This window comes from Caretta caretta, chromosome 6, assembly GCF_965140235.1.
Source record: "Caretta caretta isolate rCarCar2 chromosome 6, rCarCar1.hap1, whole genome shotgun sequence".
In the NCBI taxonomy this organism is placed as follows: Eukaryota; Metazoa; Chordata; order Testudines; family Cheloniidae; genus Caretta; species Caretta caretta.
This window is the reverse complement of record NC_134211.1, coordinates 40,659,233-40,685,731: the sequence shown is the minus strand read 5'-3', so window position 1 is coordinate 40,685,731 and position 26,499 is coordinate 40,659,233. Positions and strand designations below refer to the sequence as shown.

The 26,499-nt window shown below is 37.3% G+C and overlaps 1 protein-coding gene across 4 annotated transcripts in view; it reads right to left on the bottom strand.

Annotated features, from left to right (window-relative positions):
- DCDC1 (doublecortin domain containing 1) overlaps window positions 1-26,499 on the bottom strand; it is a 418,164-nt gene that overhangs the window by 140,220 nt on the left and 251,445 nt on the right. For all 4 annotated transcript variants that reach the window (XM_048854576.2, XM_048854579.2, XM_048854578.2 and 1 more), the window contains 2 exons: window positions 22,044-22,202; window positions 21,463-21,620 (listed from right to left, as the gene is read on the bottom strand). In XM_048854576.2, the coding sequence (XP_048710533.2) occupies window positions 21,463-21,620; window positions 22,044-22,202 (317 nt within the window). The remainder of the gene's footprint in view (window positions 1-21,462; window positions 21,621-22,043; window positions 22,203-26,499) is intronic.

Here is a 26,499-nt window from a genome sequence, read left to right as displayed (position 1 = left end):
TCTGTTGTTAGAGTATTGCTTTGAGTCTCTCTCTCTGTGAATTGCTTTGAGAATAGACTCTGTCTTAGAATGTACTAACACAATTAGCAGCTTGCAAGTTTCACACATAGAGGGAGAGAAACAGTACCAAAAACCAAGAGACCTCTTAATTAGTAATACCCTGGAATTTAAACTCTGGGGAATCAAACTCATTTGTGATTTTAATACAGAACTTCTTTAATATGATCCAACAAGGAGTGAATGATGAAATCATGTTCTGAACACCGATAGCTTCATATGGTAGCACACTGGGCTGCTTCTATACCACCAGTCCAGGCCCAACCAGTTTTCATGCTGCAGAAATATTAAAAACCATGTGACAACACCATATAGTTATAGGAATTGGCAAACTGAGTACCTGCCAAAGAACACATCAAGACTAGTTTTAAAAATCTGTATTAACATCCAATAACTTGATAAATGAAATGGTTATAATAATATAAGACACACACAAACATATACAAAGACACAAATTTTATGCATTTTTCTGAATAACCTCCACTGTATTTATTATGGATTAATTATGTTTGCACTGCAAGATTTATTGTGAAGTATTTTAACTGGATTGGAATAACCACAATAGTCTTCATGTTAAAAACAGTGCAGAGCTAGTAGGGGGAGGGCAGCAGAGATGCCTTCTTTGGATGAAGTATTAAACTGAGGTCCATTCTGGCAAAGTCAATGAGAAAAGAAAAGCTTCTTCTTGAGAAATACATGTACTTTTAAAAAATAACCTTGGCAGAATTCACAAAATATCTAATGTGGATGTGCTATTAGTGCATAAAATATGACTATGTGCCTTATCATCTGCTAATCTACTATCTCTGTCATAAAGAGGTCCATCAAAAAGAAACACTTTTATGATGCCAATGTCATGTGTTGTTACCAGTGTTTTACAATATAAAATGCTGGTTTTATTAAAAATCATGTGACAAGCTTCAATGAAAGCTCAGTTTGTGTGGGTCAGCACAAAGGTGTCATATTTTTGTTTTTGTCATTTTAAGAATGTGCCAGATGTGTGCCTCAAGCACAAAGTTTCTGGATCCTAACTTCCTCAATTTTGGGGGGGACTGGCAACAGGTTATTGAGGAGCTGGTGCTCCGGTTTTCCAGGTTTTTTTAAAATGTACTTTATAAAAAGCCAAGTAAAGAGAAATTAAATCTAAAAATGCTAGATGCTCAAAATGCTCAGAGTTTTTGTGTTGACCATGTATGAAAGAGTCGTAATATGTTGCTACTGAACATCATCTCCTCAAGTGAAATACAAAGCTGGAGGAAAAAAGAAAGCTAGAATGTAAACATGCAAGTAAGCATTCTTGCTGATAAGTGTTGAGGGGAAATAAGCAGTAGGCAAAACAGAAAGTACTGGTGTTTAATATTAAAATAGGCTAAAGCAAAGAAGCAGATTTTAAGATGAGATTTGAGGAAAAAGAGCAATCAATAATTCAAACAGAGAACTCACAATAGATAGCAAAGCATAAGTGAAAGAGCAATCCCTTCCAACAGGGAGAAAGAAGAGGACTAGTCTGAGGGAGTTAAGATACTATAAACTCAGAGAAATAGAGTGTGCAAATTCATAGAGACTTGTGAAAACCAAGAGAGAAATCATAAAGTTGAGTCAGTGATTGATTATGACCCAATGAGGGTGTCAGTCCTCCTTTTTGGAATGCAGAGTAATATGGTTTCAGCATTGTGAATTCCTGGAAATTTGAGGAGGAGAAAGTTAGAATGACCATAAAAGAGGGAACTGCAATAGCTGAGGCAGGAAATGATAAATTATGAAAATATGGATTTCAGCAAAAATGGGGCCAAAGTAAGGATCAATTTGAACTATCCACAGAGAGACAATGAAAACTGAATTACAGACAAAACAGGGAATTTACATTTTATACTTTGAATTGATGTTATGTGTATTTCCATGGGAAGTTTGTGCTTCATCTTCAAGTGCCATTGTGACATTTTGAAAACGTCCCTCTGGCTGCCTTGAATAGACACACATTTCAGTCAATTTGCATTAAGTGGTAAAAGTCATGTAAAATGAGCATACACCTACTGCTCCCATAAAACCCTGGATCTGAATGCACAAACTGAAAAACTGCATTACACCTATACGATCTGTATTCTCAAACACTTACCTACACATGCAAATGTGATGGGCTGCAGGTACATACACAGTTTGTGTATCTCAAGTCTGACATGAGCCTTGGCAAATGTGCTATCTATACTATAGCTTCAAAATGACAACAAAATGGAACATACTTGTGTTAGTTTTGTCTTGGCAATTTAAGGGCCTGATCCTACCAGATGCTGAGTAACTCTCGAGAGCTCATCTTTAGAGCTGGATCCTGCAAGATGATGAGTTCCCCAAATGATAGCATTCATCTGTTTTTAGGTCTGGCCCTGTAGCTATATTTTAACCTAAATCTTTGCTAGGTTCCCATAGTTTAAAATGGGTGCTAACTATCACATGCTAAATTCTAGATTCAATGTTATTGTCTAACAATAATATAAAGAAAAACTCAATATAACCAAAGGCATGACCTAACCTAGCTTGTTCCTAGAGCTCAGAGAATATACTATGAACAGCTGTGAGCTGGAAAAGTTGGGTCAATAATATCAAGAAATCTTGACATCCCACGTGAAACTCCAACATCCTTAGAGAGACTCTAAGGCATTATATGGAATGAAGTAGAGAAGAAAAGATCAAAATTATTGTTCTCTCAGAACTTTGACTGAACTGTAGAAGAACAGCAAAATCTGAAAACTAAATGGAATCAGTATTTCAAGAATGTAAATTTATTTGTGAGTTGCAGAGTTGTGTGAGACAGGAAAATCCTGGAATCTTTAAACTACACATTTTAAATCGGCAAATTCTACAAACAATCAAAACTTTATACCCAAACCTGTCAGCCAACTTTACATTATCTCTAACAGTTTTTGTTGGAAAAAATGTAATGAGTAATATTCACTGTGACTCACTCCAACAAGTCTAACATTACATGGTACACTGTCAAATGCAGTCAGTAAGTCATACTTAGAGTTCCCTTCTGACTGCACCTAAAACACATCCTCATTGTGATCTTTAGTTGGAGTTATGTTGAAAGCAAACCAAATGTGCTGAAAACATATATTGTAAATTAAAAACAGAATATTATTCCTGATAACATAAAAATCATAGCACCTAACACAATAGGTCCCTGATCCCAGATTGGGTCTTCTAGGTATTACTGCAATATAAATAACAATAATAATAATAAAAACCATAAATAAAATGTAACAATAAAGGACAACAATAAACAATTCAAGCTATTCTGCAGGGCAGAGGTATCTAATGGAGATGTTACAGAGATCAATATCACACCTATTATTATTTAACACATTTGATAGTCTGGAAGAAGACATAAACATGACAAACTATATTTATAGATGATACTAAATTAGAAGGAATTGCAAAAATAGCGATGAGAGAGATACATTACAAAGGGACTTGGGATACAGTTTTCAAAAGCAATAAGAAATGCATTTAAAAGCAATGAGATATATGGTCAAATTTTCAAAAGTGCCTATATGGTGTGTGAGCCTAAGTTCCATTTTCAAAACCGATTTAGACACTTAGGAGCTTAAGGGTAAGTGATAAAAAACCTGTGGCACTGACTCTCAGAGCTCAGATCAGCGGACTCCAGCTCATGGGGCTCTGGCTGCAGAGCTATAAAATTGTAGCAAAGGCAGCTGATGCCCTGTGGGTCTCAGAGCCCAAGCCGAAATGTGTACACTACAATTTTATAGCCCTACAGACGGAACCCCCAAGAGCCCAAGTCAGCTGATCTGGGCTCTGAGACTTTGTGCCGTAGGTTTTTTATTGCAGTGTAGACATACCTTTATTCTCATCAAATGTAAACAGGACTTAGGCTCCTAAGTGCTTAAATTACTTTTGAAAATGGAACTTGGGTGCTTTCGAAAATTCTAACCTATGACAATGATTTGGGGTGCATAAAATGATAAGGGGCACACATTATTTACTAGGAAGGTGATCATTTTTTTCTGTAAAGCACTGGCATAACTTCTGCATATAATTCAGGACACCCTCAGTTTTGGAAATAAATTGGGAGGAAGTTCAGAATAAAACAAGAAAAATGATTGACTTAAAAGGAAAGAATTAGTAGAATAAAACTTATATAACTTCAGCATTAACTCAAGTGGGATAAATATTTGTCTACGATATTTAAAAGGTGCAAACCCAGGAGAGAAAAAGAAAATTATTCAGGGTGTTCCAGTGTGGTACAAAAAGGAGTGATGGGAGGAAATTGAGCAAAAGACATTTTTTGGCTGAATGTCAGAAAAATATTCCTAATAGTGAGGATTATTTAACCATGGAACTCCATTGCTTGAATCCTTTAAAACTGGCAATGCACTAGAAAAAATACAGTGCAGGAAACAATCCTGCAATGGCTGGAAGATGGACTAGCTAACCTAATCTCTAATTCTATGGTTCTATGAATATGAATGGAAGAGAACAGATCATGCATAGCAAGGACGGAAATCTCAATCTGTCATTGGTTTCCCTCCCTGTTTCTTGCTGTTCACAACCATTTCATCATCTGCAGATGGCTAGAAGAGCAGAGGGCAACACACAATTACAAATTAATTGCTAATATTGTTGCTGGAGTCTGGAGTTGCTCTCCAACACCATACAAAGCTAATATTCTGGTCTCTGAAAGCTCTCTTCTAGGGGGATTTTTGTTTGTTTGTTTGTTACTTTATCTTAGCCATTGCGTTTGTACACAAAATCGAAGGGCGATGGAAGGAACTATCAATGGTTACCAATGCGGGGGGAGGGGAGGAGGATGGTACAAAGCCTTAAGGCCACTTGTTAGCACTGGAACTATTGGCATGAGTATTCTCTTTGGAGACACTTCCCTCACACTACTACATTATGAAACCAATCTGTTCGTCTCCATTTCACATTAAAGATGATTATTTGTTGTTGTTGATGCAAAATGGTGTACAACATACAGCTCAAAGTTAAGGTTTCCATGGTTATCAGAGGCAGCCTAAAAGAGTTCTGTCTGTTCTACTTGAAAAATATACTAAAAACCACGGTCAGCCAAATTCCTCACATAAAATTATTGTGCTATGCATTCCAGAGATATGCAGTCAGCAAATGTATACATCTGAACATGTAGGAAAAATTATCTGATCAGTAAAATACTGCTTGATAGAGCGCACAGTCATCTGCAGCATAAAGGAACAACTCCTTTAAGATGGGAACATGTAACTAATCCTCTGTCTAATATATCTCATTGTCAGAAAGTTTTTCCTATTATTCAGGCTACATTTTTACTTTCCTAAATTGTATTCATTTACCCTAGTTCCACCTCTTTGAACCACTGTAAATAGGTCCTCCTACTTTTTGAAGTTTACATATCTTAAGTGTTTGTAGACTATTCTCTTACTTCCTTTAGTCATCTGTATACTGTACATATTTAGTGCTTTCAATCTTTCCTCATAATTCAACACTTCCAACCCAACATTTTTTGCATGCTATTCTCTCAGCTCCCTAGATTTGTATATATATTTCTGATAATGAGGTAATCCACTAACTGCATCCCGATAACTTGATGCATTGCTATTTACACGTAGCAAAGCCTGTTGGGAAAGATGGGTGTGTATAAATAGTATACGTCTCTCAGACCAGACAGAGGCCTAGAAGGAGCCAGACTGTCCAGGCAGTATCCCCTGGAAGGAGTGGGTATATAACAAATTTTTTTTATATTTTATCTGGTAGTCTTACAGTAATGACTTTGTGTCACTTTCAAAGAGATCCTGAAACAAATCCTGAAATTATCTGTTGTCTTATTTTATTTTTTTCCTTTCTCCATTTGATGTAGTTTAAAATAAAGAATTTGTTAACATGTCCTGGGACAGTGTTCATATCCAAAATAATATGAATTAAGTTTGACAGAAGGCTTTCATGAGACACTGTGCCAAATGCTACTCTAAAATCTAACAATATAACATTTACTGCATTCCATTCACTCTATCCATTCACTTGAAATTCTATCTAAAAGAACAGTCAAATTTGCCTGACACAATTTGTCCTATATAAAAACATTGTGCTTGTTACTCATGATACCATTATCTTCTACATGTTTTGTAATCTTTTGTTGAACACTTTTTTTATTTTACTAAAAAAAGAAGTTAGACTTCTTGACAATTACTATCCAAGCTTATTCCTCTCTCGGTTTAAAAATTAGTACCACATTTGCTGTTCTCTAATCATCTGATATCTCCACTGTTATCTGAAGCTTTTCAAAATAAATTGTAAGTGGTTTAGAATGTTCTCCTCCCTGACCCTGGTTGTCTTGGGTGGGGATAGTGGATTTAGATGAGATGAAAGGCGATGGACACCCTGCAGTCCTTGCTAAAGGAAGGACTCCCCCATTTCCTGGGCATCCACTTATCACTGCCCTACCATTGCCATTGACCAGTTTTGGGGCTACAAAGGGGCTGATTGGTTGCTGCCCACTCTATATGTTGCCTATCAGCCCCTCAGGTAGGGGTGGGTCCTTTTACCCTCATTATCTCACTGCTGCCACTGGTCTGCTTTCGGACAGTGCAGGTAGCTGGTTGGAGACTGCCCTCTCTTTCTTACAGCTTAGCAGCAGCTCTAGACAAGTGATCTTATCCTTTGGCCTGAAGCTTTACTCTGTCTTCCTCTCATTTATGCCTTTTATTTTTTATGCTGGCTGCAGGTGTTCATTTTCTGGTATTGCCAGGTTTTCTGGATTGTTTAGGTCTGTTATGGGTTCAGAAGGAAATTTCTCTGATGCTGACTGGCCAAGCAACAGAGGTTTTTCACCTTACCCAAAACATTCAATAGGCTTGGCTTTACTATTAATATGGAGATGTACTACTCCTATGACTTTTGATGTGTGGCCAGCATGCTACTTTTAGCCGAAGGATCCATTTATTTATTTTAATCCCAAGTACCATTCTGAGAAAAGAGATAGCTTAGGTCCTGAAGTTTGACTGGCACCCAACAGGGTTTTAAGTTAAGTGCAGACTGGGCTATCACTTATGTGAGCCCTTAAGCTCACTTGTGAGGAGAAGGGTTTAGTGTAAGATTTTAACAGTGGGTTTAGTCCTGTGGCATGGTGACTGGAAGTGGCTGGCAGCATCTCCCCCGATTTATGCTGGTCAATAAGATTTACCACATAGGCCCAATTTGTACTGTCAGGCTTTAGTTGATTAAGAATCCTTGTTGTCTTCCCAGTTCTAATGTATTCAGCATCAAATAAAAGCTAAGACCTTCATTTATACCAGTTATATTGTCTGTGTCTCATTTCCTGCTGCATTCATTCAAAGCTCATTCTTTTAACTCATTCATTTCTTATGCTTAGGTACCAGAGTGATAAACACCTTATAAATACATGAAATTAGATTAAGATAGATGTCTTTTGGGTACCTGAAATTAATGACTGAAATAGCCTCACATTTCCCAAGTATTTGTTTATGTTAATTTGCAAGAAAAATCATAAGTAAACATATTTTGCATAAATTAAGGTGTTTAGGAATCCACTGAGAATGCGTCTATGAGCCCTGTCTATGGCTTTAATAGATTTGCTTTGTTCTTGGTCTGAGACTTATAAAATTGTACTATGATGCTAGAAAAAAAAAGTAAACGTTTTAATAAGATATGAGACAATTTTTATTCTTGGTTTATTTTACAGATTTCTAAAGGCGTGAATCTTACATGTGAATTGGTTCTGTCTATTTCCTTTTTCTACTCCCAGTATTAGAATCTGCTGAACAAATGGATTAGTACTTTAACAAGAAGATAAAAATAGAAAAAAGATGGATTAAAAATATAGGACCGAATCCTTTAAATCAACAGAAGCTTCACACATCCCTGTGGTGGGGAAAACACCACAGCGGCCCAGCACTGTAGCATTTAATTTCAGAAAGGGGAACTACACAAAAATGAGGAGGTTAGTTAAACAGAAATTAAATTGTACAACACCAAAAGTAAAATCCCATCAAGCTGCATGGAAACGTTTTAAAGACACCATAATAGAGGCTCAACCTAAATATATACCCCAAATTAAAAAACATAGTAAGAGAACCAAGAAAGAGCCACCATGGTTAAACAACAAAGTAAAAGAAGGAGTGAGAGGCAAAAAGGCATCCTTTAAAAATTGGAAGTTAAATCCTAGTGAGGAAAATAGAAAGGAGCATATAAAGTGTAAAAATGTAATTAGGAGGGCCAAAAAAGAATTTGAAGAACAGCTAGCCAAAGACTCAAAAAGTAATAGCAAAAATTTTTTAAAATATATCAGAAGCAGGAAGCCTGCTAAACAACCAGTGGGGCCACTGGATGATCGAGATGCTAAAGGAGCACTCAAGATGATAAGGCCATTGCGGAGAAACTAAATGAATTCTTTGCATTGGTCTTGATGGTTGAGGATCTGAGGGAGATTCTCAAATCTGAGCCATTCTTTTTAGGTGACAAATCTGAGGAACTGTCCCAGATTGAGGTGTCATTAGAGGAGGTTTTGGAACAAGCTGATAAACTAACCAGTAATAAGTCACCAGGACCAGATGGTATTCACCGCAGAGTTCTGAAGGAGCTTAAATGTGAAATTGCAGGACTATTAACTGTAGTGTGTAAACTATCATTTAAATCAGCTTCTGTGCCAAATGACTGGAGGATAGCTAATGTGATGCCAATTTTTAAAAAGGGTTCCAAAGGTGCTCCCGGCAATTATAGGCTGGTAAACCTGACTTCAGTACCAGGCAAACTGGTTGAAACTATAGTAAAAAACAAAATTGTCATGCACATAGATGAACATAATTTGTTGGGGAACAGTCAACATGGTTTTTGTAAAGGGAAATCATGCCTCACTGATCTACTAGAATTCTTTGAAGGGGTCAACAAGCATGTGGACATGGGGGATCCAGTGGATATAGTGTATTTAGATTTTCAGAAGGCCTTTGACAAGGTCCCTCACCAAAGGCTCTTAAGCAAAGTAAGTAGTCATGGGATAAGAGGGAAGGTTCTATCATGGATTGGTACTTGGTTAAAAGATAGGAAAAAACAGATAGGAATAAATGGTCAGTTTTCAGAATGGAAAGAGATAAATAGTGGTGTCTCCCAGGAGTCAGTACAGGGCCCAGTCCTATTTAACATATTCATAAATGATCTGGAAAAAGGGGTAAACAGTGAGGTGGGAAAATTTGCAGATGATACAAAACTCCTCAAGATACTGTAGTTAAGTCCCAGGCAAACTGCAAAGAGCTTGAAAAGGATCTCTCAAAACTGGGTGACTGGGCAACAAAATGGCAGATGAAATTCAATGTTGATAAATGAAAAGGGATAGATAATAAAACAGAAAATATCATATTGCCTCTATACAAATCCATGATACGCCCACATCTTGAATACTGCATGCAGATGCGGTCACCTCATCTCAAAAAAGATCTACTGGAATTGGAAAAGGTTCAGAAAAGGGCAACAAAAATTATTAGGGGTATGGAACGGCTGCCATATGAGGAGAGATTAATAAGAATGGGACTTTGCAGCTTGGAAAAGAGACACTAAGGGGGATATGATAGAGGTCTATAAAATCATGACTGGTGTGGCGAAAGTAAATAAGGAAGTGTTATTTACTCCTTCTCATGACACAAGAACTAGGGGCCACCAAATGAAATTAATAGGCAGCAGGTTTAAAACAAACAAAGGAAGTATTTTTTCACACAACGCACAGTCAACCTGTGGAACTCCTTGTCAGAGCATGTTGTGAAGGCCAAAAGTATAACTGCGTTCAAAAAAGAACTAGATAAATTCATGGAGGACAGGGCCATCAATGTCTATTAGCTAGGGATGGTGTCCCCTGCCTCTGTTTGCCAGAAGCTGAGAATGGGTGACAGGGGATGGATCACTTGATGATTACCTGTTCTATTCATTCTCTCTGGGGCACCTGCCATTGGCCACTGTTGGAAGACAGGATACTGGGCAAGATGGATCTTTGGTCTGAGCTAGTTTGGCTGTTCTTAGATTCTTTTATCTAAGGACAAATGTTGGCCTGAAAAATGTAGAGTTCAGCTTTGTAAAACTTACAATTGTAATATGTTGAATTCTGCACAAGAATCCTTGTAGTTTCATTTTAGGTTTTTACAACCCCGCAGATTTCACTCTGTTCACAATTTGGCAAAATAGCTATATTTGCATTGAAAACACTTGGAAAAAAGGGAAAGTTGACATTTTATGTAAAAAACTAGGTATATTTACCTAGAAATAGGCTCCTTTTGCTTCAAAAATATTTACCCTATGAACTGATCTTTGAAAATTTTCATATTTTGAGTTCATAACAAGAGGTACAATACTTTAAAATTGACTTATTAATATTTTACATCCCTCGACTGAAGCCAGCCTGATTGGCGCACCATCATATTTGCTGTAAAAAGTTTGGTTGCTGTCACCTTCTTTGAGAATTTAACTTTAGAAATAAGCTATCAATCATCAAATGTTTTACACAGGGATAAAGTTAATAAGGATTGTTTGACTCCAATGTTTCCTCAAGACAGTAAGTGCTTAGTAGGGTGATAATAAGAGTTCTTTGAGTCTATCTCGATGTGGCTTGTGAATAAAATCTCCATCATTTTTAACTTTTTTCAATATTGACTAGATCTTTTGTGCCATAGATTTACAAGCCAAAACAACACCATATCAGAAAACCTTGCAAAAGCAGTCATTTTTTGTTTTAATAATAGGTCCATTCAGGCCTGGATGTGAATAAATCATTACAGAGCCCTGAAACAAACAAAAAAAGGATGTGGTCCCCAATGAAAATCCATCAGCAAGTCATTCCTTGAGAGAAGATTTATTCCTACATGATGTGTGACTTCAATTTGGCCAAATTGTAAAGTTCTTCCACTCATCCTAATAGTCCCTACTCAGCTCCTGGCTCTGTGCTCCATTTTCAGATAAACATTAAACAAAAAGTATCACAACCAAGGACTCCTGCCACTCAAACTGTGGCAAAAACAATAAATATTCCTCAATCCCATCTGACTAAACTCGAAACAGAGATATACCACTAATGACAAAATCAAGTGCTAAGAAAAAATCACCATAACCTACTGGACATTCTAGAAATTCCTTCCCAAACTCACATTTTGTAATTAGCTAGAACTAGAACATGCCTAGAAGCCTGTTACTACCACAGCACAAACATGGTAACCAAACTCTGACACCCATAAAGGCAATCCAACCCATCCAATCAAACAAAATCCACCCCACTCCCTGTCCTCCCAGCCCCCCGAATAAAGACTGGCAGCTCACATTAAAGCTTCCTCAGAAGGAGGGACAACTCAGTCAGCCAGGGGACTAATGGGCTCTCCTCCACTGCAGGCACATAGCTAGGCAGAGATTTGAATGCCACTAAATCCCAATCTAGAACCCTAGCAGAGAAGCAGGAACCTACATTTTTTGAGTTTACTAAAATCCTCATGGTAACAAAATAGGGAGTTATTAAAAATCACAAGAAAAGTAATGTCTTGAAAAAAACTAAACATGAACAGTGCATATAGGAGCAGTAATATCCTTCTTTTCAAAAGTACTAGGGCTACCCTCTTTCTCTACTACTTTGTAGCATGCAAAAGAGCTATTTTTCACAAATATTTTTATGAAATACTGAAAGCACTCCATTTACTCAGTGAAATATACTGAATGGGGAATAAATCAAACACTATGGTTTGCAAAAGCTAAGCAAAGTTCTACTACTTGATGCACATTTATGTAAATAAAACAGTCCTCTCCATGATTTCAGTCAGTATTTATGTCTTTTTATACTTTTATTAGCATTTGTTGTTGGTAGAAGTAATAGACTGATGTCTGAAAATAGCTCTTTGCTGCACAGCAGCCCCAACTGCAATCAGGGAAAAAATAATCTACCATTTTAGTTCCTTGTCAATATATTCACTTTTACTTCAGAAACTGTTTTTGAGCTGAGTGGTGTGTGTTTGAGTGTGAACAGTCTACATATTTCCTGGCTATTCTATTCTAGCAAAAAAGATTTGGTTCAAGAAGTGTATTAACTTCGTGGGCAGTGTGATCTAGTGGAGAGGACACTGGACTGAGAGTCAGGACACCAAGGTTCATTCCTGGCTCTGCTCCTGACCTGCTATATGAGTTGGGAAGGTCACTTCTCCTCTCTATGCCTGTCTTCTTTAGGTGAACGTACAGTGCCCAACACACTGGGAAGCTAATCTTGGTAGGGGCCTAAGAACTACCGCAATAATAATAAAAATGCTGTATTACATGTGTGTGTGTGTAAATTGCATGTGTTTATTACAGGTGAGTGAAATCATTTGCCAGGATTGTCTGGGTATATCTCACTTAATCATTTCCCTGCCATTGTGAGGGCCTTAGGCACTGGCGCACATTGGTTCCTCCTATTCTATTCCTGTGGCACATATCGCCTCTCCTGTTGGCTATAATACTTTGGTCTAATTTTGAGTATTGGGTTTAGTGTGCAAGTGCTGGGCGGTGTTGGTGGCCTGTGATATACAGGAGATCAGACTAGATAATCTGGTGGTCCCTTCTGGCCTAAAATTATATGACTCTCTGACACCTGGGTTCAAAGGCACCTAAAAGGCACTCTGCACTATGCATGTCTTGCTGCACAGCAGCTGTGCAAGGGGCCTGCACATCCCCTGTTCCCCATAATAGGTTTCTACATAAGCTCTGTGTAGGCCAGAACAGAGGATGGCACTAGAGCCATGGGATCTGTGATTATGTAGTACATCTAATGACTAACACCCCACACAAGTGGATAGAGGTCACTATTCTAGCACAAACTGCAGGCTGATGTAACAGCCCTCAAGGAGACTGAGCTGTAACACTATGCCCTGGCCCTGGGTTGGGATGTGGATTTTACTTCCCCAGTTCCACACCTCAACCCTACCATCTGACCAACATTAAGTCCAATTACTGGAGCGTTTACATGAGTGAAGAGAATTTCAACCTATGTGCACGTATTATATATTGATATTGTAATTGTTACATTATCTCAGAAGTACTTTTTACATACCTATGTTTTCTTATTGGCCTGATTAAAACCTTGGTGAAGTCTTTGTTGATGAACAATTAACTACTTGGAGAAACCAAAATTTGGCAGTGAACATGAAAAGACAACAAAACATGCCAAAACATGCAAATATTTAGCACCAATAGTGAGAAGAGACTATTTCAACTCCTGTATACTGCACTTGTAGCATTAATAAAACCTTTTAAAAATTCAGCTCCTGGAATGCATTTTGTAACTACCCACTCCAAGTATGTTAAACAGATTCAACAGGAACAACATTTATACTCTGTTAAAGTGGATACCTTACGTATTATGAGTCACTGTGTCAGCATCATTCCTTTTCCGCAAGTAACGACCTTTTTTGTAACAATTACCTTTTGCAAATCAACTGTTAAGAACTCTATTTGTAAATAAGCAGTAGCAGTATTGTATTTAAAACAGTCTCCTAGTTGAAAATGCTCATATGCTAGTATTTTAGGCTAAATTACCTAAGATTTGTTTGGTTTTGGCACTGTTTTCCCAAAAAAAAAGCTTGGGATACTATGGTTAGTCCAGAAGCAGAAATAGCTGTTTCCTGTCAGATTGAATTAGCTTAAACAAAAAACAGTCACAGCAAAATTTTTAACCAGGAACAGGAGCCTATTTTATCTCTAAATACATGTCAAAGGATACTCTGAATGATCTAAAAATATTAACGTTAAACACTAACAAGGCTTCATTAGTGACTTAATAATCATTAAATAGGACAAAGTATTAGGGAAGAAGATTGCCAGTAAATACTGAGCACACAAATAAAGCAGTTGATTATGCAGATAAGGCAAAACATAGATATAAAGATGTATTTGCAGCAAGATCCTACATGAAAACATGCAGTAAAATCACAATAACCAAAAGTTCTAATATTTTTTATTTGATTTTTGCTTTTTAATGGAATAAATGCCAAGTAAATCATTAAAAGAAATGTCAGCCCTGTCAGTGGCAGCTGCTCTCCCTACTAAAAAGGGAGGGGAAGTGTAGGAGCGGGGCAGCTAGCAAACCCCACAGCGGTCTGCGAAGTCACTAGTGGGAAAACAACAAAGGCCTTTCCATGCAACTAGCACAGATGTGCCCATAGCCAAACTGTCAGGAACAGTTAAGATGACAGCTACTCACAGTTCATTATTTCCTTCTCACAGGTCACTGGGTGACAAGCTGGGTCACCATGCTTTGTCGGCTGCTATAGTCCTCCCTCCACAACCCCTATTCAATTTAAATAAAGGTAAGCTGCTCAAGTTGATATACTAATGTAAACAAATATGTCCTAATGCTTGGAGAGCATGAGACTTCAACATTTATTGTACCTTTGTACCATGTTTAGTGTGATTTGTAACATTTAATCTGAGTGATGAACAGAAAATTGAATTTGGATATCTACCTGATACAGAGACCAGAATTTTGTCAGGATGCAACTAAAGCATGTAATGAAAGCTAATTTGTCACCAATTCAAAGCTTTAACCTTTACAACATTTACATGGCATATAAATCATAAATAATTGACTTGAATTTCAGTGAAAAGATGTTTTTCCCATAAAAGAGCAAAACAAGAATTTTTAACAAATAAAATTAAAGGAGAGTGATTAAAATGAACAAATATAGGATTTTTAAAATGCAAAAAACATAGTTTAGGATTGTTTATAAAGTACGGCATGTGGAAATATTTTTTGTTTATGTCCATTGCGCACACACACAAAAATATCTAGTACGTTTCAATTTCATTCTCCTTAAAACCTTTTCATCTGTCATCATGTAGTAAACATATTCTACAAAACAGAGATAGATAGACCTATGTTTTGACCACTTGGAATTTACCAGTTGTTGAAGAATCAAATATTTTATTAACTATTACAAACAATTCTACCAATCCATAGCTGTGTCATTGATGGGAGTGGGAGAATAATGCCTTAGGGCTATTCCTCAGTAATTTTTCCTAGGCTAATAAATCTTGAAAAAATCTAATCTCTGAACCTGGCTGGATGATTGAGCAGACCTCTCTCTTTTAGGACAAGAGCCTACTCAGTGTTGAGCATTCTGGCTGAGATCCAAGAAAGCACTCCAGCATGTGCTTAACTTTAAGCTGGTGCTGAAGTGCTTTGCTGGAGTGCTCAGAAACTGTCAGGACTAAGTTCTAGATGTACAATTTTGTAGTTATAGATTGAGGAGTGACTCAGTAAGACCAAGTCCAGAAAAACATTGAAGCATGTGATTAACTTTAAACATGTGACTAGTCCCATTTAATATCAATGGAACTATTCACATGCTTAAGTGCTTTGCTGGGTTAGGATTTAAGCATAAAGTTCACTGAAATTGCCTTGCCTCCCTCTCTCTCCTGATCCATTCTTCCTGACTCTTTGTGTTCCTTTCCCCTATATTGTGGCTTCATATAGGTATATTATGATAAGAATAGCATCTGTAATGCCAACTGAAGGTTACACTACCTCACTAAGGAATTATTGTATCAGGGAAAGAATGTGACCTCCAGATTTTAAAATATGGAATGATGATTTTAAGTGAACTGATCTCCCTCTGTGGGGAATTTCATCTGCTAGTGATGATGAGATAAAAGCCACTGCTTTCTTTTTTCTGTTTGGGCCTGTGACAGGATATACCAACCCTGCACTGGGCCAACGGGGACAGACAAATCATTGTGGGCCCAGGAGGCCACATCCCCTTTCCCCTGCTGTGCATGCTCCAGGTGGAAGAGACAGATAAAAGGAAAGAGCCCAGCCTAGCTGGGGCTGGCTGCGGAGGAGGAAGTACGTGTATTGCAGGTTTCTCCAGAGGGGCCGGTGATGCTCCAAGCAGCAGAGCCCATGGATTCAGACTATGTTACGGGCAACTCGCTGACTGCAGAGACTGATGGGGACGCCAAGCTGCCGCCAGCCAAAGAGATGCCCAGGACGCAACTTATGGTAAGAAGTGACCCAGGGGCTGTAGTAGAAGCCGATGCCTAAATCCTTAGCGGGGAAGTCCCCAGCTTCACAGGGCCCTGGGTCAGAACCCATTGGAACAGAAGGGGCCGTGTTCCCGTACCACATCCCAGAGACCACTAGGAGTGGCTGCTGTTTGCTCTCAGTCCCAGCCTGGGGGTATCAGGGACCACAGGCTGATAACTGTTCTGCCCTGCTCCAGAGGCTGATTGCCCAATTGCTACTGTCTGCCACAGCCAGGAGGTTTAGGGGTTATAGACTGTTTGTTTGGCCTGCCCTGCCCAGAGAGCCAGAACCCCAACTGCAACTGCCTGCCCCAGCCAAGAGGCTCAGGGGCTACAGACTAATTGTTTGCCCTGCCCCACTCAGGGGCTATGCACTGATTGCTGTTCTGTCTTACCTAGATGGCCAGAACCCCAACTACTACTGCCTGCCATAGCCAGAAGGCTTAGGGCTATCGACTAATTGTTTGCCCAGCTTTGCCCGGGGGCTGCAGGCTGACCACTGTTCCGTCCTACCCAGAGGGCCAGAACTCCAACTGTTGTTCTTGGCCCCAGCCCGGAGACTCAGGGGGCTACTGACTGTTTGTTTGCTTGGCCCTGCCAGGGGTCTGGAGCCCACTGTACTGCAATTACCTGATCTAAGAGGGAATCCTGACAACTAGGTGGTGGAGTGTATCAACCTCACATTGGGCCAACCGGGCCCTCCATCACAGGACCATATTACATGATCTCATGGGGCAAGTAATAGCACACTGATTCGAGGATGGCAGTCAGGTTTTTGTGGTGGCTTCTGTTCAGTTTGGTGTGAAGATAAGGACATTTTTGAGCCATTTTTACTTTAACCTGTGAATCCTAACCTTAATCCATTAGGAAAGAGGATGCCATCCTAATTTCCTATCTGGATTTTGACATCTTCTAGAGAACAGTCCTAATCTTAGTGCAAACCTGACAAACTTAAGTTCCCCATTACCTGATATTAAATCAAATCCCTAAGAACATGTACATAACACAATTCGCAGGTATCCCATATGAACAGACATCAGGGATTCTCTGAGCTAGTTTATTGGAGACCTACTGATGTAGACCATGTTTTTGAGCTTACAAAAAGCCTGAAATTGTTTAATTTAAATACTCCTCCTCATTTTACTTGTGAAATTTCCCACACTAAAATGCTTAATATGCTATATGTCAGCTAATACATCTATCTCTGACACCACTGGTTCAAAGGAGGACATTCCCTGCTAGATTTTGAACCAATGGGGAACTAATTATAGCTTCTCCCATTGCAATTCTCCTGTTGAAGACTGGACAAGATTCAAAGAGAATCTTTGACTTTACTTTTTTCATTCTAAAATTCTTATGTGTTAAAGTTGAAATGTAGATACATAAAATAGTAAAATACTAAAATACTTAATTTTTATATTACACAAAATAATATATACTGAATCTGCTGTAGATAATTCAAGAGACAAGGTGGGCGAGGTAATATCTTTAATTGGACCAACTTCTGTTGGTGACAGAGACATGCTTTCGAGCTCTCTAACCAACAGAAGTTGGTCCAATAAAGGTGTTACCTCACCCATCTTGTCTCTCCAATATCCTGAGGCCAATACAGCTACAATTATACTATGGATCATTCCAGTTAGATATTGACATAATACTTGTTTTTCTATACCTCTAGAAATACCAAATTTCAATATATGTAGTACACAAACTCCCATTGATTTTGCTTAAAAAGGGGTTTCCTTAGTGAGATTCATAATGGCACTATATTGACTTCAAAAGAAGCATTAACATTATCCCAATAACTGTTCACTTTGGACCCAGTCCTTCAGTGTGCTGAGTGACTTCAACTTCCACTGCAGGACTGATCATTCATCATTATAACCTTTCAAGAACTTACACACAAGAAAGTGAATGGTAGCAACTCTGAATATTTGGCTTCAAATATACAGCTAATATTCTTTTTGACAATGGCTATTTTATTCAATACTTTGCAATATCAGTGATATGAAAGGACATAGAAACCATTATAGAACTAGTTATCTAAAATTATTTGTCAGGATTTTCAATTATACAGCATTCTTTCATTACAATTAAGTATTGGGAGTGTGCTATAACTTGCCCCATGACCTTTATCATATTGTAAATATTTTTTTTTAAAATATACTACCAGGATTTAGAACTGATTCCAGCAAATTATGGTTCAGATTTCAACTCAATTCTGTAGTGCCAGACATAACATTAAAAATGAGGAGTAATGCATACTGTTAACTAGTTAGTATTTTATATTAACAAAAACTTGTACTCATGAAGTATCCAATTCAGCAAACCATTTGAGTGTATGTCATTAGGACTTAATTATGTCTTTAAAACTAGGCATGTGCTTAGGTGCTATATCAGCTCAGAGCCCAATATTAGAATCTAATTAGTCATGGAAAATTCCAAGCCAAGTAAGTATAACCTATTTTATAGCTCAATGAAAACAATAAAATGTTGCACAGTACAGTGATTGTGAGATGCCACCCAAAACTATGGGTGTCAGACATTTACTTTTCTTTCAGCCTTATATCTTGCCATTTTCCCTACTCAAGGCTTATAGTATCACCTGTCTTGTCATGTTTTTCTAAATATAATAATGTGCAACACACATACTACCATAGCATTATCCCAACATATACTGTTGTTATGACATAATATGGTAGCTTTCTTGGAAAAGGTCACAACTTTATTACAGGTTGTCTTAAAAGTAAACCACAAAAGGACCAGTCAATTTTACACAACAGTGTCTATAAATCCTCAACATGCCCCCAAATGCTTCTCTCTGATGACATTATTATCATGGCAGATTCCCACATTAAGGGTGAGCTCTACCTGCCCCAATTAAAGCCACCCAAATGACAGTTGTTCTGTCAATATGAGGCTATACTTACTGCCCACTTTGTGGCAACCTACACATATGAAAATTAATCTGTTTCCCAGCTCCCTGAGAAATATCATTTAGTGATAACAGCTCTCAACTACAATCATCCTGAAAGTAATTTCACCTTAAAGTACAAAACTATGAAGAGGAAATATTTACCAACATAACAGAGTTTTTTATTTCCTGCAGTCACACACAGCTATCCCTTTTGGTCAAGCCAATAGCTGACAAAACCCAAACTCAGGTGGGGCTGGGTGGCTCACTAAATAGGCAGGATCCAAAACCTGCTGGTCACCAGCTGAACAGTTTATGAAGGGGAGTGACAAACCCCAGAATGTGCTAACTTAAATTGCTGGGCCCATTCCTAAAGAAAAACTTCTACAGAAATTTGCCTAAATAAGAACTTCAGGCCTGACATGTAGATAAGGTTTCTAGAAAAAACTATTCTATGCATACTTTATTCATTTGTGTGGCTTCCCTTCTCCCCATTACATAAATAGATCTCAATAGGCTATTTTACTGCTATACAAGCATAGTATAGCTTTCACAATCACAAAATATATATTTATTAAATAAAATATCTTACATTTATACAGCACTTGTCTTCTGGAAAGATACTCAACATGTTTTACAAACTATAACTAGGTGGAATGCTGCAGATATTTAATACTCTACAGCAATACTATATCACAGATTGGGACCAAAAAAAGCAGAGGAAGAGAATATAGAGGATTTGCTATGTTTGATAAGGAAGGTGACCTAAACATTTTATCAACTAGTATTGTTCCCACTTAAACATTTTAGTCCAGAATGTTATTGACTATAAAATAATATTGTTACAAATTAAAGATATTAGTATGTGTTTTACTTCTTACTACAAAAGACCACAACTCAATAAGACACTCCAGCATGCATAAATCCCATGGGAATTAAGGAGATTCATAAAGTTAAGAACACGCTATCTTGATTACCAGGATACATTTCTGAATCAAAGCCTGTGTTCTGTCAGAGCTGCTCTTTAGCCTCCAGATCATTTTAGTTACAGTAAAGTTGTAAAAATACCCCAAAGCATGTAAATTCGTAGTTAGTACACTTTATTCTTAACTTTTCCCATTGTGCTTAGGTCATGTGGCACATATCATAACATGTAATGTAACATAATATATGGTAACACTGTAACATCACACAATAACTTAAGACCTTAGGAATATATACTCTAAGATTTGTAGAAAATAAATAAATGATGTTATGTTAGGCTTACCTTTGCATTTCAAAATATTTTTGAAAGAGCCAGTGTAGCCTGTATTAGCTGATTTGGAGCTCTTACATTTTATCTTTTAAACACAATAGTATTAACGATTGTTAACTTTAAAGCTTGGCTGAACATAATTATTCATGGATTTTGCTAAAACTCTTCAGTGCTTTGATGAGCTGTATAATTACTAGATAGTATTAGAACTAATATAGTACATTATTCCCAGAAATACTGGCAATAAAACAGCACTTTCCCGAAATAAAATCAAAGCATTAATCAATGGCAATTCATCTATGTGCAATATTTCCTGGAAAGGAAGAAGTTTAAAGGTATCTTCAATAATCTGAATACCCCAGTATTTGGAGTTATTTGTATTATATTATTACCATTATTTTATTATTATTAATTAGTTGGGACAATTTCTACTACTAAGGTAATTTTTAAACTTATATGATTGATCTGATGCTGTAAATCTTACTATAACTTCAAGGTTCACATGCTATATGAAAAAAAATAGCTGCTAAAATTCAATATTGAATTTTTATTGAAAAAAATACCATGAATGTCTACTAGACTGGTATTCGGAATGATAGGCCAATCATTTTTAATATTTTGCTCTAAAATAATTCAACATGGTTGCCCACAAAGAGGATAATCTATCAAATATAAATTTAAGAAAAGGAAGTATTTTTGTGTTAATTATAGAAGCTTGAAGCTGCTACTATACTTTCCCTCTGTAATTTCAAATTACTAAGAAGATTACTTTTTAGATATAGCTTTAACCAAAATATAGTCTTAGGCTATGGACCCAATGTGCTTTGCCATGCTGCAGCTCAGCCTGAATTTCCGGTTTATAATGAAACATTTATTATGTAACCCTAAAAGTCTAGTGGCACAAACCATGTCACATAACATCAATAGAAGTCATATTACTTTGAGTTCTGTGAGGTTTATGGATAGGATTTAAAAGTAAATTCTTCAATTACTATCAAACTGGGTGTACACATCAATCTTTATGCACATAAATGTCACCCCTTTTCATTAATTTTGGTCAAAAATCCATGTTTGCTTACAAGCCAGAGGGCTTCTGAGATATTTCAATAATATCCAGGAAATCAATCTTACATGAAACTGAAGGAAAACATCTAATGTCATTGAACAATAAATATCAGTTCTGTCAGTGGCTTACCTTTGAGCTGAGGCCTTAGGATGTTTCTCTTCTAGTTTCCTCACCAGTGCGACTGTCAGCTGCATAGTCTCCCTTAGGGGACCTGCAGGCATTAAATGGGTGTCCAAAGGACCTGAAAGTTGTTTCTGATTGGGATTGTTGACATTTTTTTGCAGAACCTAAAAAATGAAATACAATCATGAAATTTATATATTGTTAATTAAAACAGCATGTAGCTACTTTTTCAAGTAAGTACTTTTTTAGTTGATCAACAGAAAATGTTGAAATCCAAATAAGTATGTCAAGATTTATCAAGAAACAGAAATCTAAGGAAGCAGTGATATTTTTTTATAACTTCTTTCAAATATACAGAATGTGCAATTTCAACAAATTGTCACTCAATAAAATAAACGAGGCTCAAACTGTACAAGGTTTGGAACAAAAAAAAGTTGCATTCATTAAAATCTTGCCCATAGTAAATGTTTTTGTCTAACATTTTTAAATTAACAAAAGCAAATAAGTTTATTTATTTAAACAAATACAGATGGTAGAGGTTAACTTCTCTCTTTTAAAAATGTATTTTTGAAAAGACTGTCTCTGACCTGCCTCTGGCTTGGTACAGTGACCTCTTCTGCTGAGCTGCTCTCTATCTCCTGATGAGCTGTAGACCAGGCCCCATGGTGGATCTGGTGTTCCATCTGGGTCACCTCCTCTCTTACATTTAGCTCCTCTAGGTAGGTCAGGACAAACTCAGGGTAAGCCTGTAGGAAAGGACAAAGGCAGAAGAGTGACAAACAGTAACATTAGGGTATATCAGCAGAATTACAACAAACTACACACCAGGAATTGTGGGAAGAGTGGTTGATATAGGCAATGTCACAAAAGTTACTGCATATAAATAACTTTGTATTTCATGAAGTTTTCCTAATTCAATTTACATAATGACTTTTACAGATGTACCACAGTGAAAATACACGATGTAAAGACTAAGGAGTAATTTAAGAATATGAACTGACAGTTTTTAAGACTGAAACACCCACATAAATGGAATAAAGTTTTTCTTATTACTCTCTGTTAAAACGAATATTGTATCCCTATCTTTAAGTAATTATATGTAATTAAATATGAGATGATATTTAGCTAGCCTCTGAAGTATAAGATATTAGCAGAATGCCACTTCTCAAAAAGGCATGAACCCAAACATGTTTTACCATCTCAGATGGGAAAAAAAGCTCTTTGAGTTGTGAAATGACTACATTTTATTTTTTAACCAACAATAAAATTCAGTTGCCAACTATTGACCTTGCTAGCCTATCAAGTTAGCTAAGACCATAGAGGGGGAGGGATAGCTCAGTGGTTTGAGCATTGGCCTGCTAATGCCAGGGTTGTGAGTTCAATCCTTGAGGGAGCCATTTAGGGATCTGGGGCAAAAATTGGGGATTGCTCCTGCTTTAAGCAGGGGGTTGGACTAGATGATCTCCTGAGGTCCCTTCCAACCCTGATATTCTATGATTCTATGATATCTTCCATCAAGGTAACATGATTAGCCTCATTTCCTTAGCCCAGGCTGCGAAGTGATTGCATTGTCACTCCTCAGAAGTTACTTCAGCCTAAGTAGCTTTCAAAGGGTCATAGATGGCCATGGTGAAAGAAGCTGGATTATGCCTAAATGAAAGTATTTCTTGCTTACAGTCATTATGGAGAATGTGGGGAAATTATGTATTTTTATGAAAAATATGCATGGCTCAGTTTACCCACTCACTTTTGAATTATGACCTATTAGAACTGATGGAATCAATTTATCCTCTGGGACAGGGGAATAAGAGATGGATGTTGATCACAATAGACGAGTCTTGGTTGATATGAATGAACTAGCAAGCACTGTCAACATGAATGGTATTACCTTGGAAATTCAATGGAAGACCAACAACCAGACATTAACTTTTAATGACTACCAGCCATTGGAGGCAGAACATGTGAAAGCAGTAGATGACAAAGGTGTGGGAAAACTGTAAGAATGCTGTTGCCCAGTGCAGTGGGAGATATGGAATCCTGGATGCTTTGGGCCAAAGAGGCAGGCAACACTGCCGATATGGACACATCTATAAATTCTGCTTTTTATTCTAATCTGAGGACCATACACACTGAATGTCAGTTGATTAACGAAAGACGGCTTCTTTTGAAAAGGCTGTCCTATGTCATTGCAAAACATGTGCTGGTTGCATAGCTCTCAAGAGGGGTAAGTTCCCAACTGGAGGGTTATAATCTTTTGGACCAGCTGAAGGCGCCATGGTGAAAAATAGCAGCGCGGAAGACAGTGATCCAGTCTCATGGCAGTCGAGCCGCGGAGCCCTTTGTAAAAAGTGGAGGCCTAGGGTAGCTTTAATGATGTAGCCTCCCAGATACACTTTGTAAAGGTTAGAGGCATAGCATTTCCTGTGGATCTTTGACAGCCACAAATGTACTTTACAGCTTTATGATCACTTTTACTATTTTTTCATGGAAAAATATTCAAACACTAATTAAGTACTATACTTCAAAACTGCAAATATGAAATATATTTTTTTTTAAAAATACACTCCTTCTCATTAATAGTTCTGTGGGCATCATCTGCTAAACACACACTAGAAGATAGTGATTGCTGTTATTAGTGTATTTCATAAACACAAGGGCAAACATTCCACTGGGTAGCTCTTGAGTCCAGTCCATCTAATCTATCTATTTCATTTATAAAGCACCTATTGCTATTGTATTTTAGCACTCTTTCTAAACAATATTCTGCAACGCCAATTCTGTAGATTACCCATGGATATTAATGGAATTTCGGAGCCCAAATGGAAAACAGAACATAAGGGCTGCCATGCAGATCTGAGAGAACTTTTTTGTTCCACATATTCTGAGATCACTTGATAATGTTAACATTACAATAGCTGCTGATAATATTACCAATTTTAGTAGATGCATCTAATGATAAAGTTCAATATTTTGTGCCTTAGTTGTAGTGTCTTGCTTTTCAGTTAGTTTACAATCAATCTTTCTTCATCTGTGAGGATTTTTTTCTTCTGAACTCACTGTATTTTGAAGTAAACTTCTCAAACAGAAAAAGCAATACAATAAGTGGCTTTCATTTTCTGAGGAACAGATTAGATTTTTTTCTGCTGTCAATAATATTGAGTCTCGCTAGTTGTGTATCTAGAATTTGATGCAGCACACTCACTTGTTTATTCACAGTTTATCACTGTCGTTAACTCAGATCTGATATACTACACTAGATCTCCCATAAAAATTTCAAAAGTGCTTAAGTGAGTTAGGAGCCTAAGTCCCATTGACTCCCACATGTCTAAATCGCTTTTGAAAATGTTACCCATAGGCTTTAATGTGTTTCACTTTTAGGATTAAATTTGCTGTAAGTGCACAATATTCATGATGATGCCAGTGACAGGCATAAATGCACAATCCATAACAAAGTATGGCTATTAAAGAGCACAGTTAGCATTTATTGATTTCTAGAAGTAGTTGAAATCTGATTTCTACCCTTGTTTATAAGGAGATCAAACTTGAAGTTATTTTTCAGGTAAAGTTTCTATTGATTTAAATCAGAGTGAAGAATATAGAAATTGGCCCATTGTGAGTAAGGGCAACAATTACAGTTTTGAAGATAATATTTAGGGAAGAAACCCAAAAAGTTAATTTATCCTCAATGCATAACACTAAGGTGTTTGAGAGGTTAACTTGTACTGTACTTTACAGCAATGATATTGTCAAGAGACTGGAAAGAGATTATATCAGTGTCAGATTAGGAATAAGCACTTTATACTACAGCATTTGATCATTTTATAGTATTGTCTATAAAAGTTTACATAGTACAGAAGACAATTATATTTAAGCAGTATAAATAATAGATTGTAAATTATTTACAAATATAATTAATCAGTGAATAGCAGATATTAATTCCAAAGAAAGTGGTTTCCCTTTCAATATGAATGTGTCACATGCCATTACATTGTATTATGCCATTTTACTGTGTCAGTTCTTGTTGGCTGACACATGCTGCAACTTAAAACATGACACTGCAGATAAAGTGAATGTGCTAGGAAATATATAGAAAAATACACCATTTGGGGATTAGAACTACTAATTGTTAGCACCCACTTCTCAGTGAGTCAAGCACAGGCCAGAATTGAACAGAAATGTTCTGTTGTCAGCAGTTAAGTAGTAGAAATTTTGGAAGTCAATATTATATAGAGAGTACACAAAGGGTTTTGAAAAGCCAGCAGATGAAAAATCACTATGCATAATGAAAAAGGATGAAGTGCTGTACTCAGCAGGTAAAGAAAGAGAGAACTCTTCTACTGTCTCTCCATTCTGTCAGTCCATCAGGGTTGTGTGAACAGTAGTATCTAATCATTCCGATGGAATGTCCATATGAGTGGGAGGAAAATGGAAGGCTGGTCCCAGGCAGACAATGCTAGTGACAGGCCTGCTATTGATTTCCTGCTGGACTGAGTATTCTATTATTTTCTGTAAGTTGGCAGATTTTAACACTGTACATTTTCCTAACATTTCAGTGCATATTTTCAGAAGATTCACGGCACATTCAAGAGCCACTGAAACTTTTTAGGTCCTGGTAAAGTACAGTTCAATTAATCTTTGCAAAAGGCACTGGACATCACCCCACCTAAGCCACTAGTGGTATACAGCCCATTATTTGAGTTGGAAGGGCAAGGAGGGGAGAAGACAGTGAATGTTAGCCAAATACTACTGTCCATGGATCCCTAATGCCCACACATATGAATTGACCTAAAATATATCAGAATTCATTCATTTAAGCTGCAGTGTGAGGACATTCATCTTCACCCATACAAAATAAAAAGAGTCTCTTTGTCAACACTATGCACTGAAGGCCATTGCACTCATGTTGCCCACATTAACACTGTCATTCAGAGACTTGATGTGACTGCGGTCACTAAAAAGGAACTTCTTGACAGCAAATATACTCAGAGAAATATATTCCTATTCCACCAGTAATGTATTTGAAGAGTGGTGTTTCCTTTACCT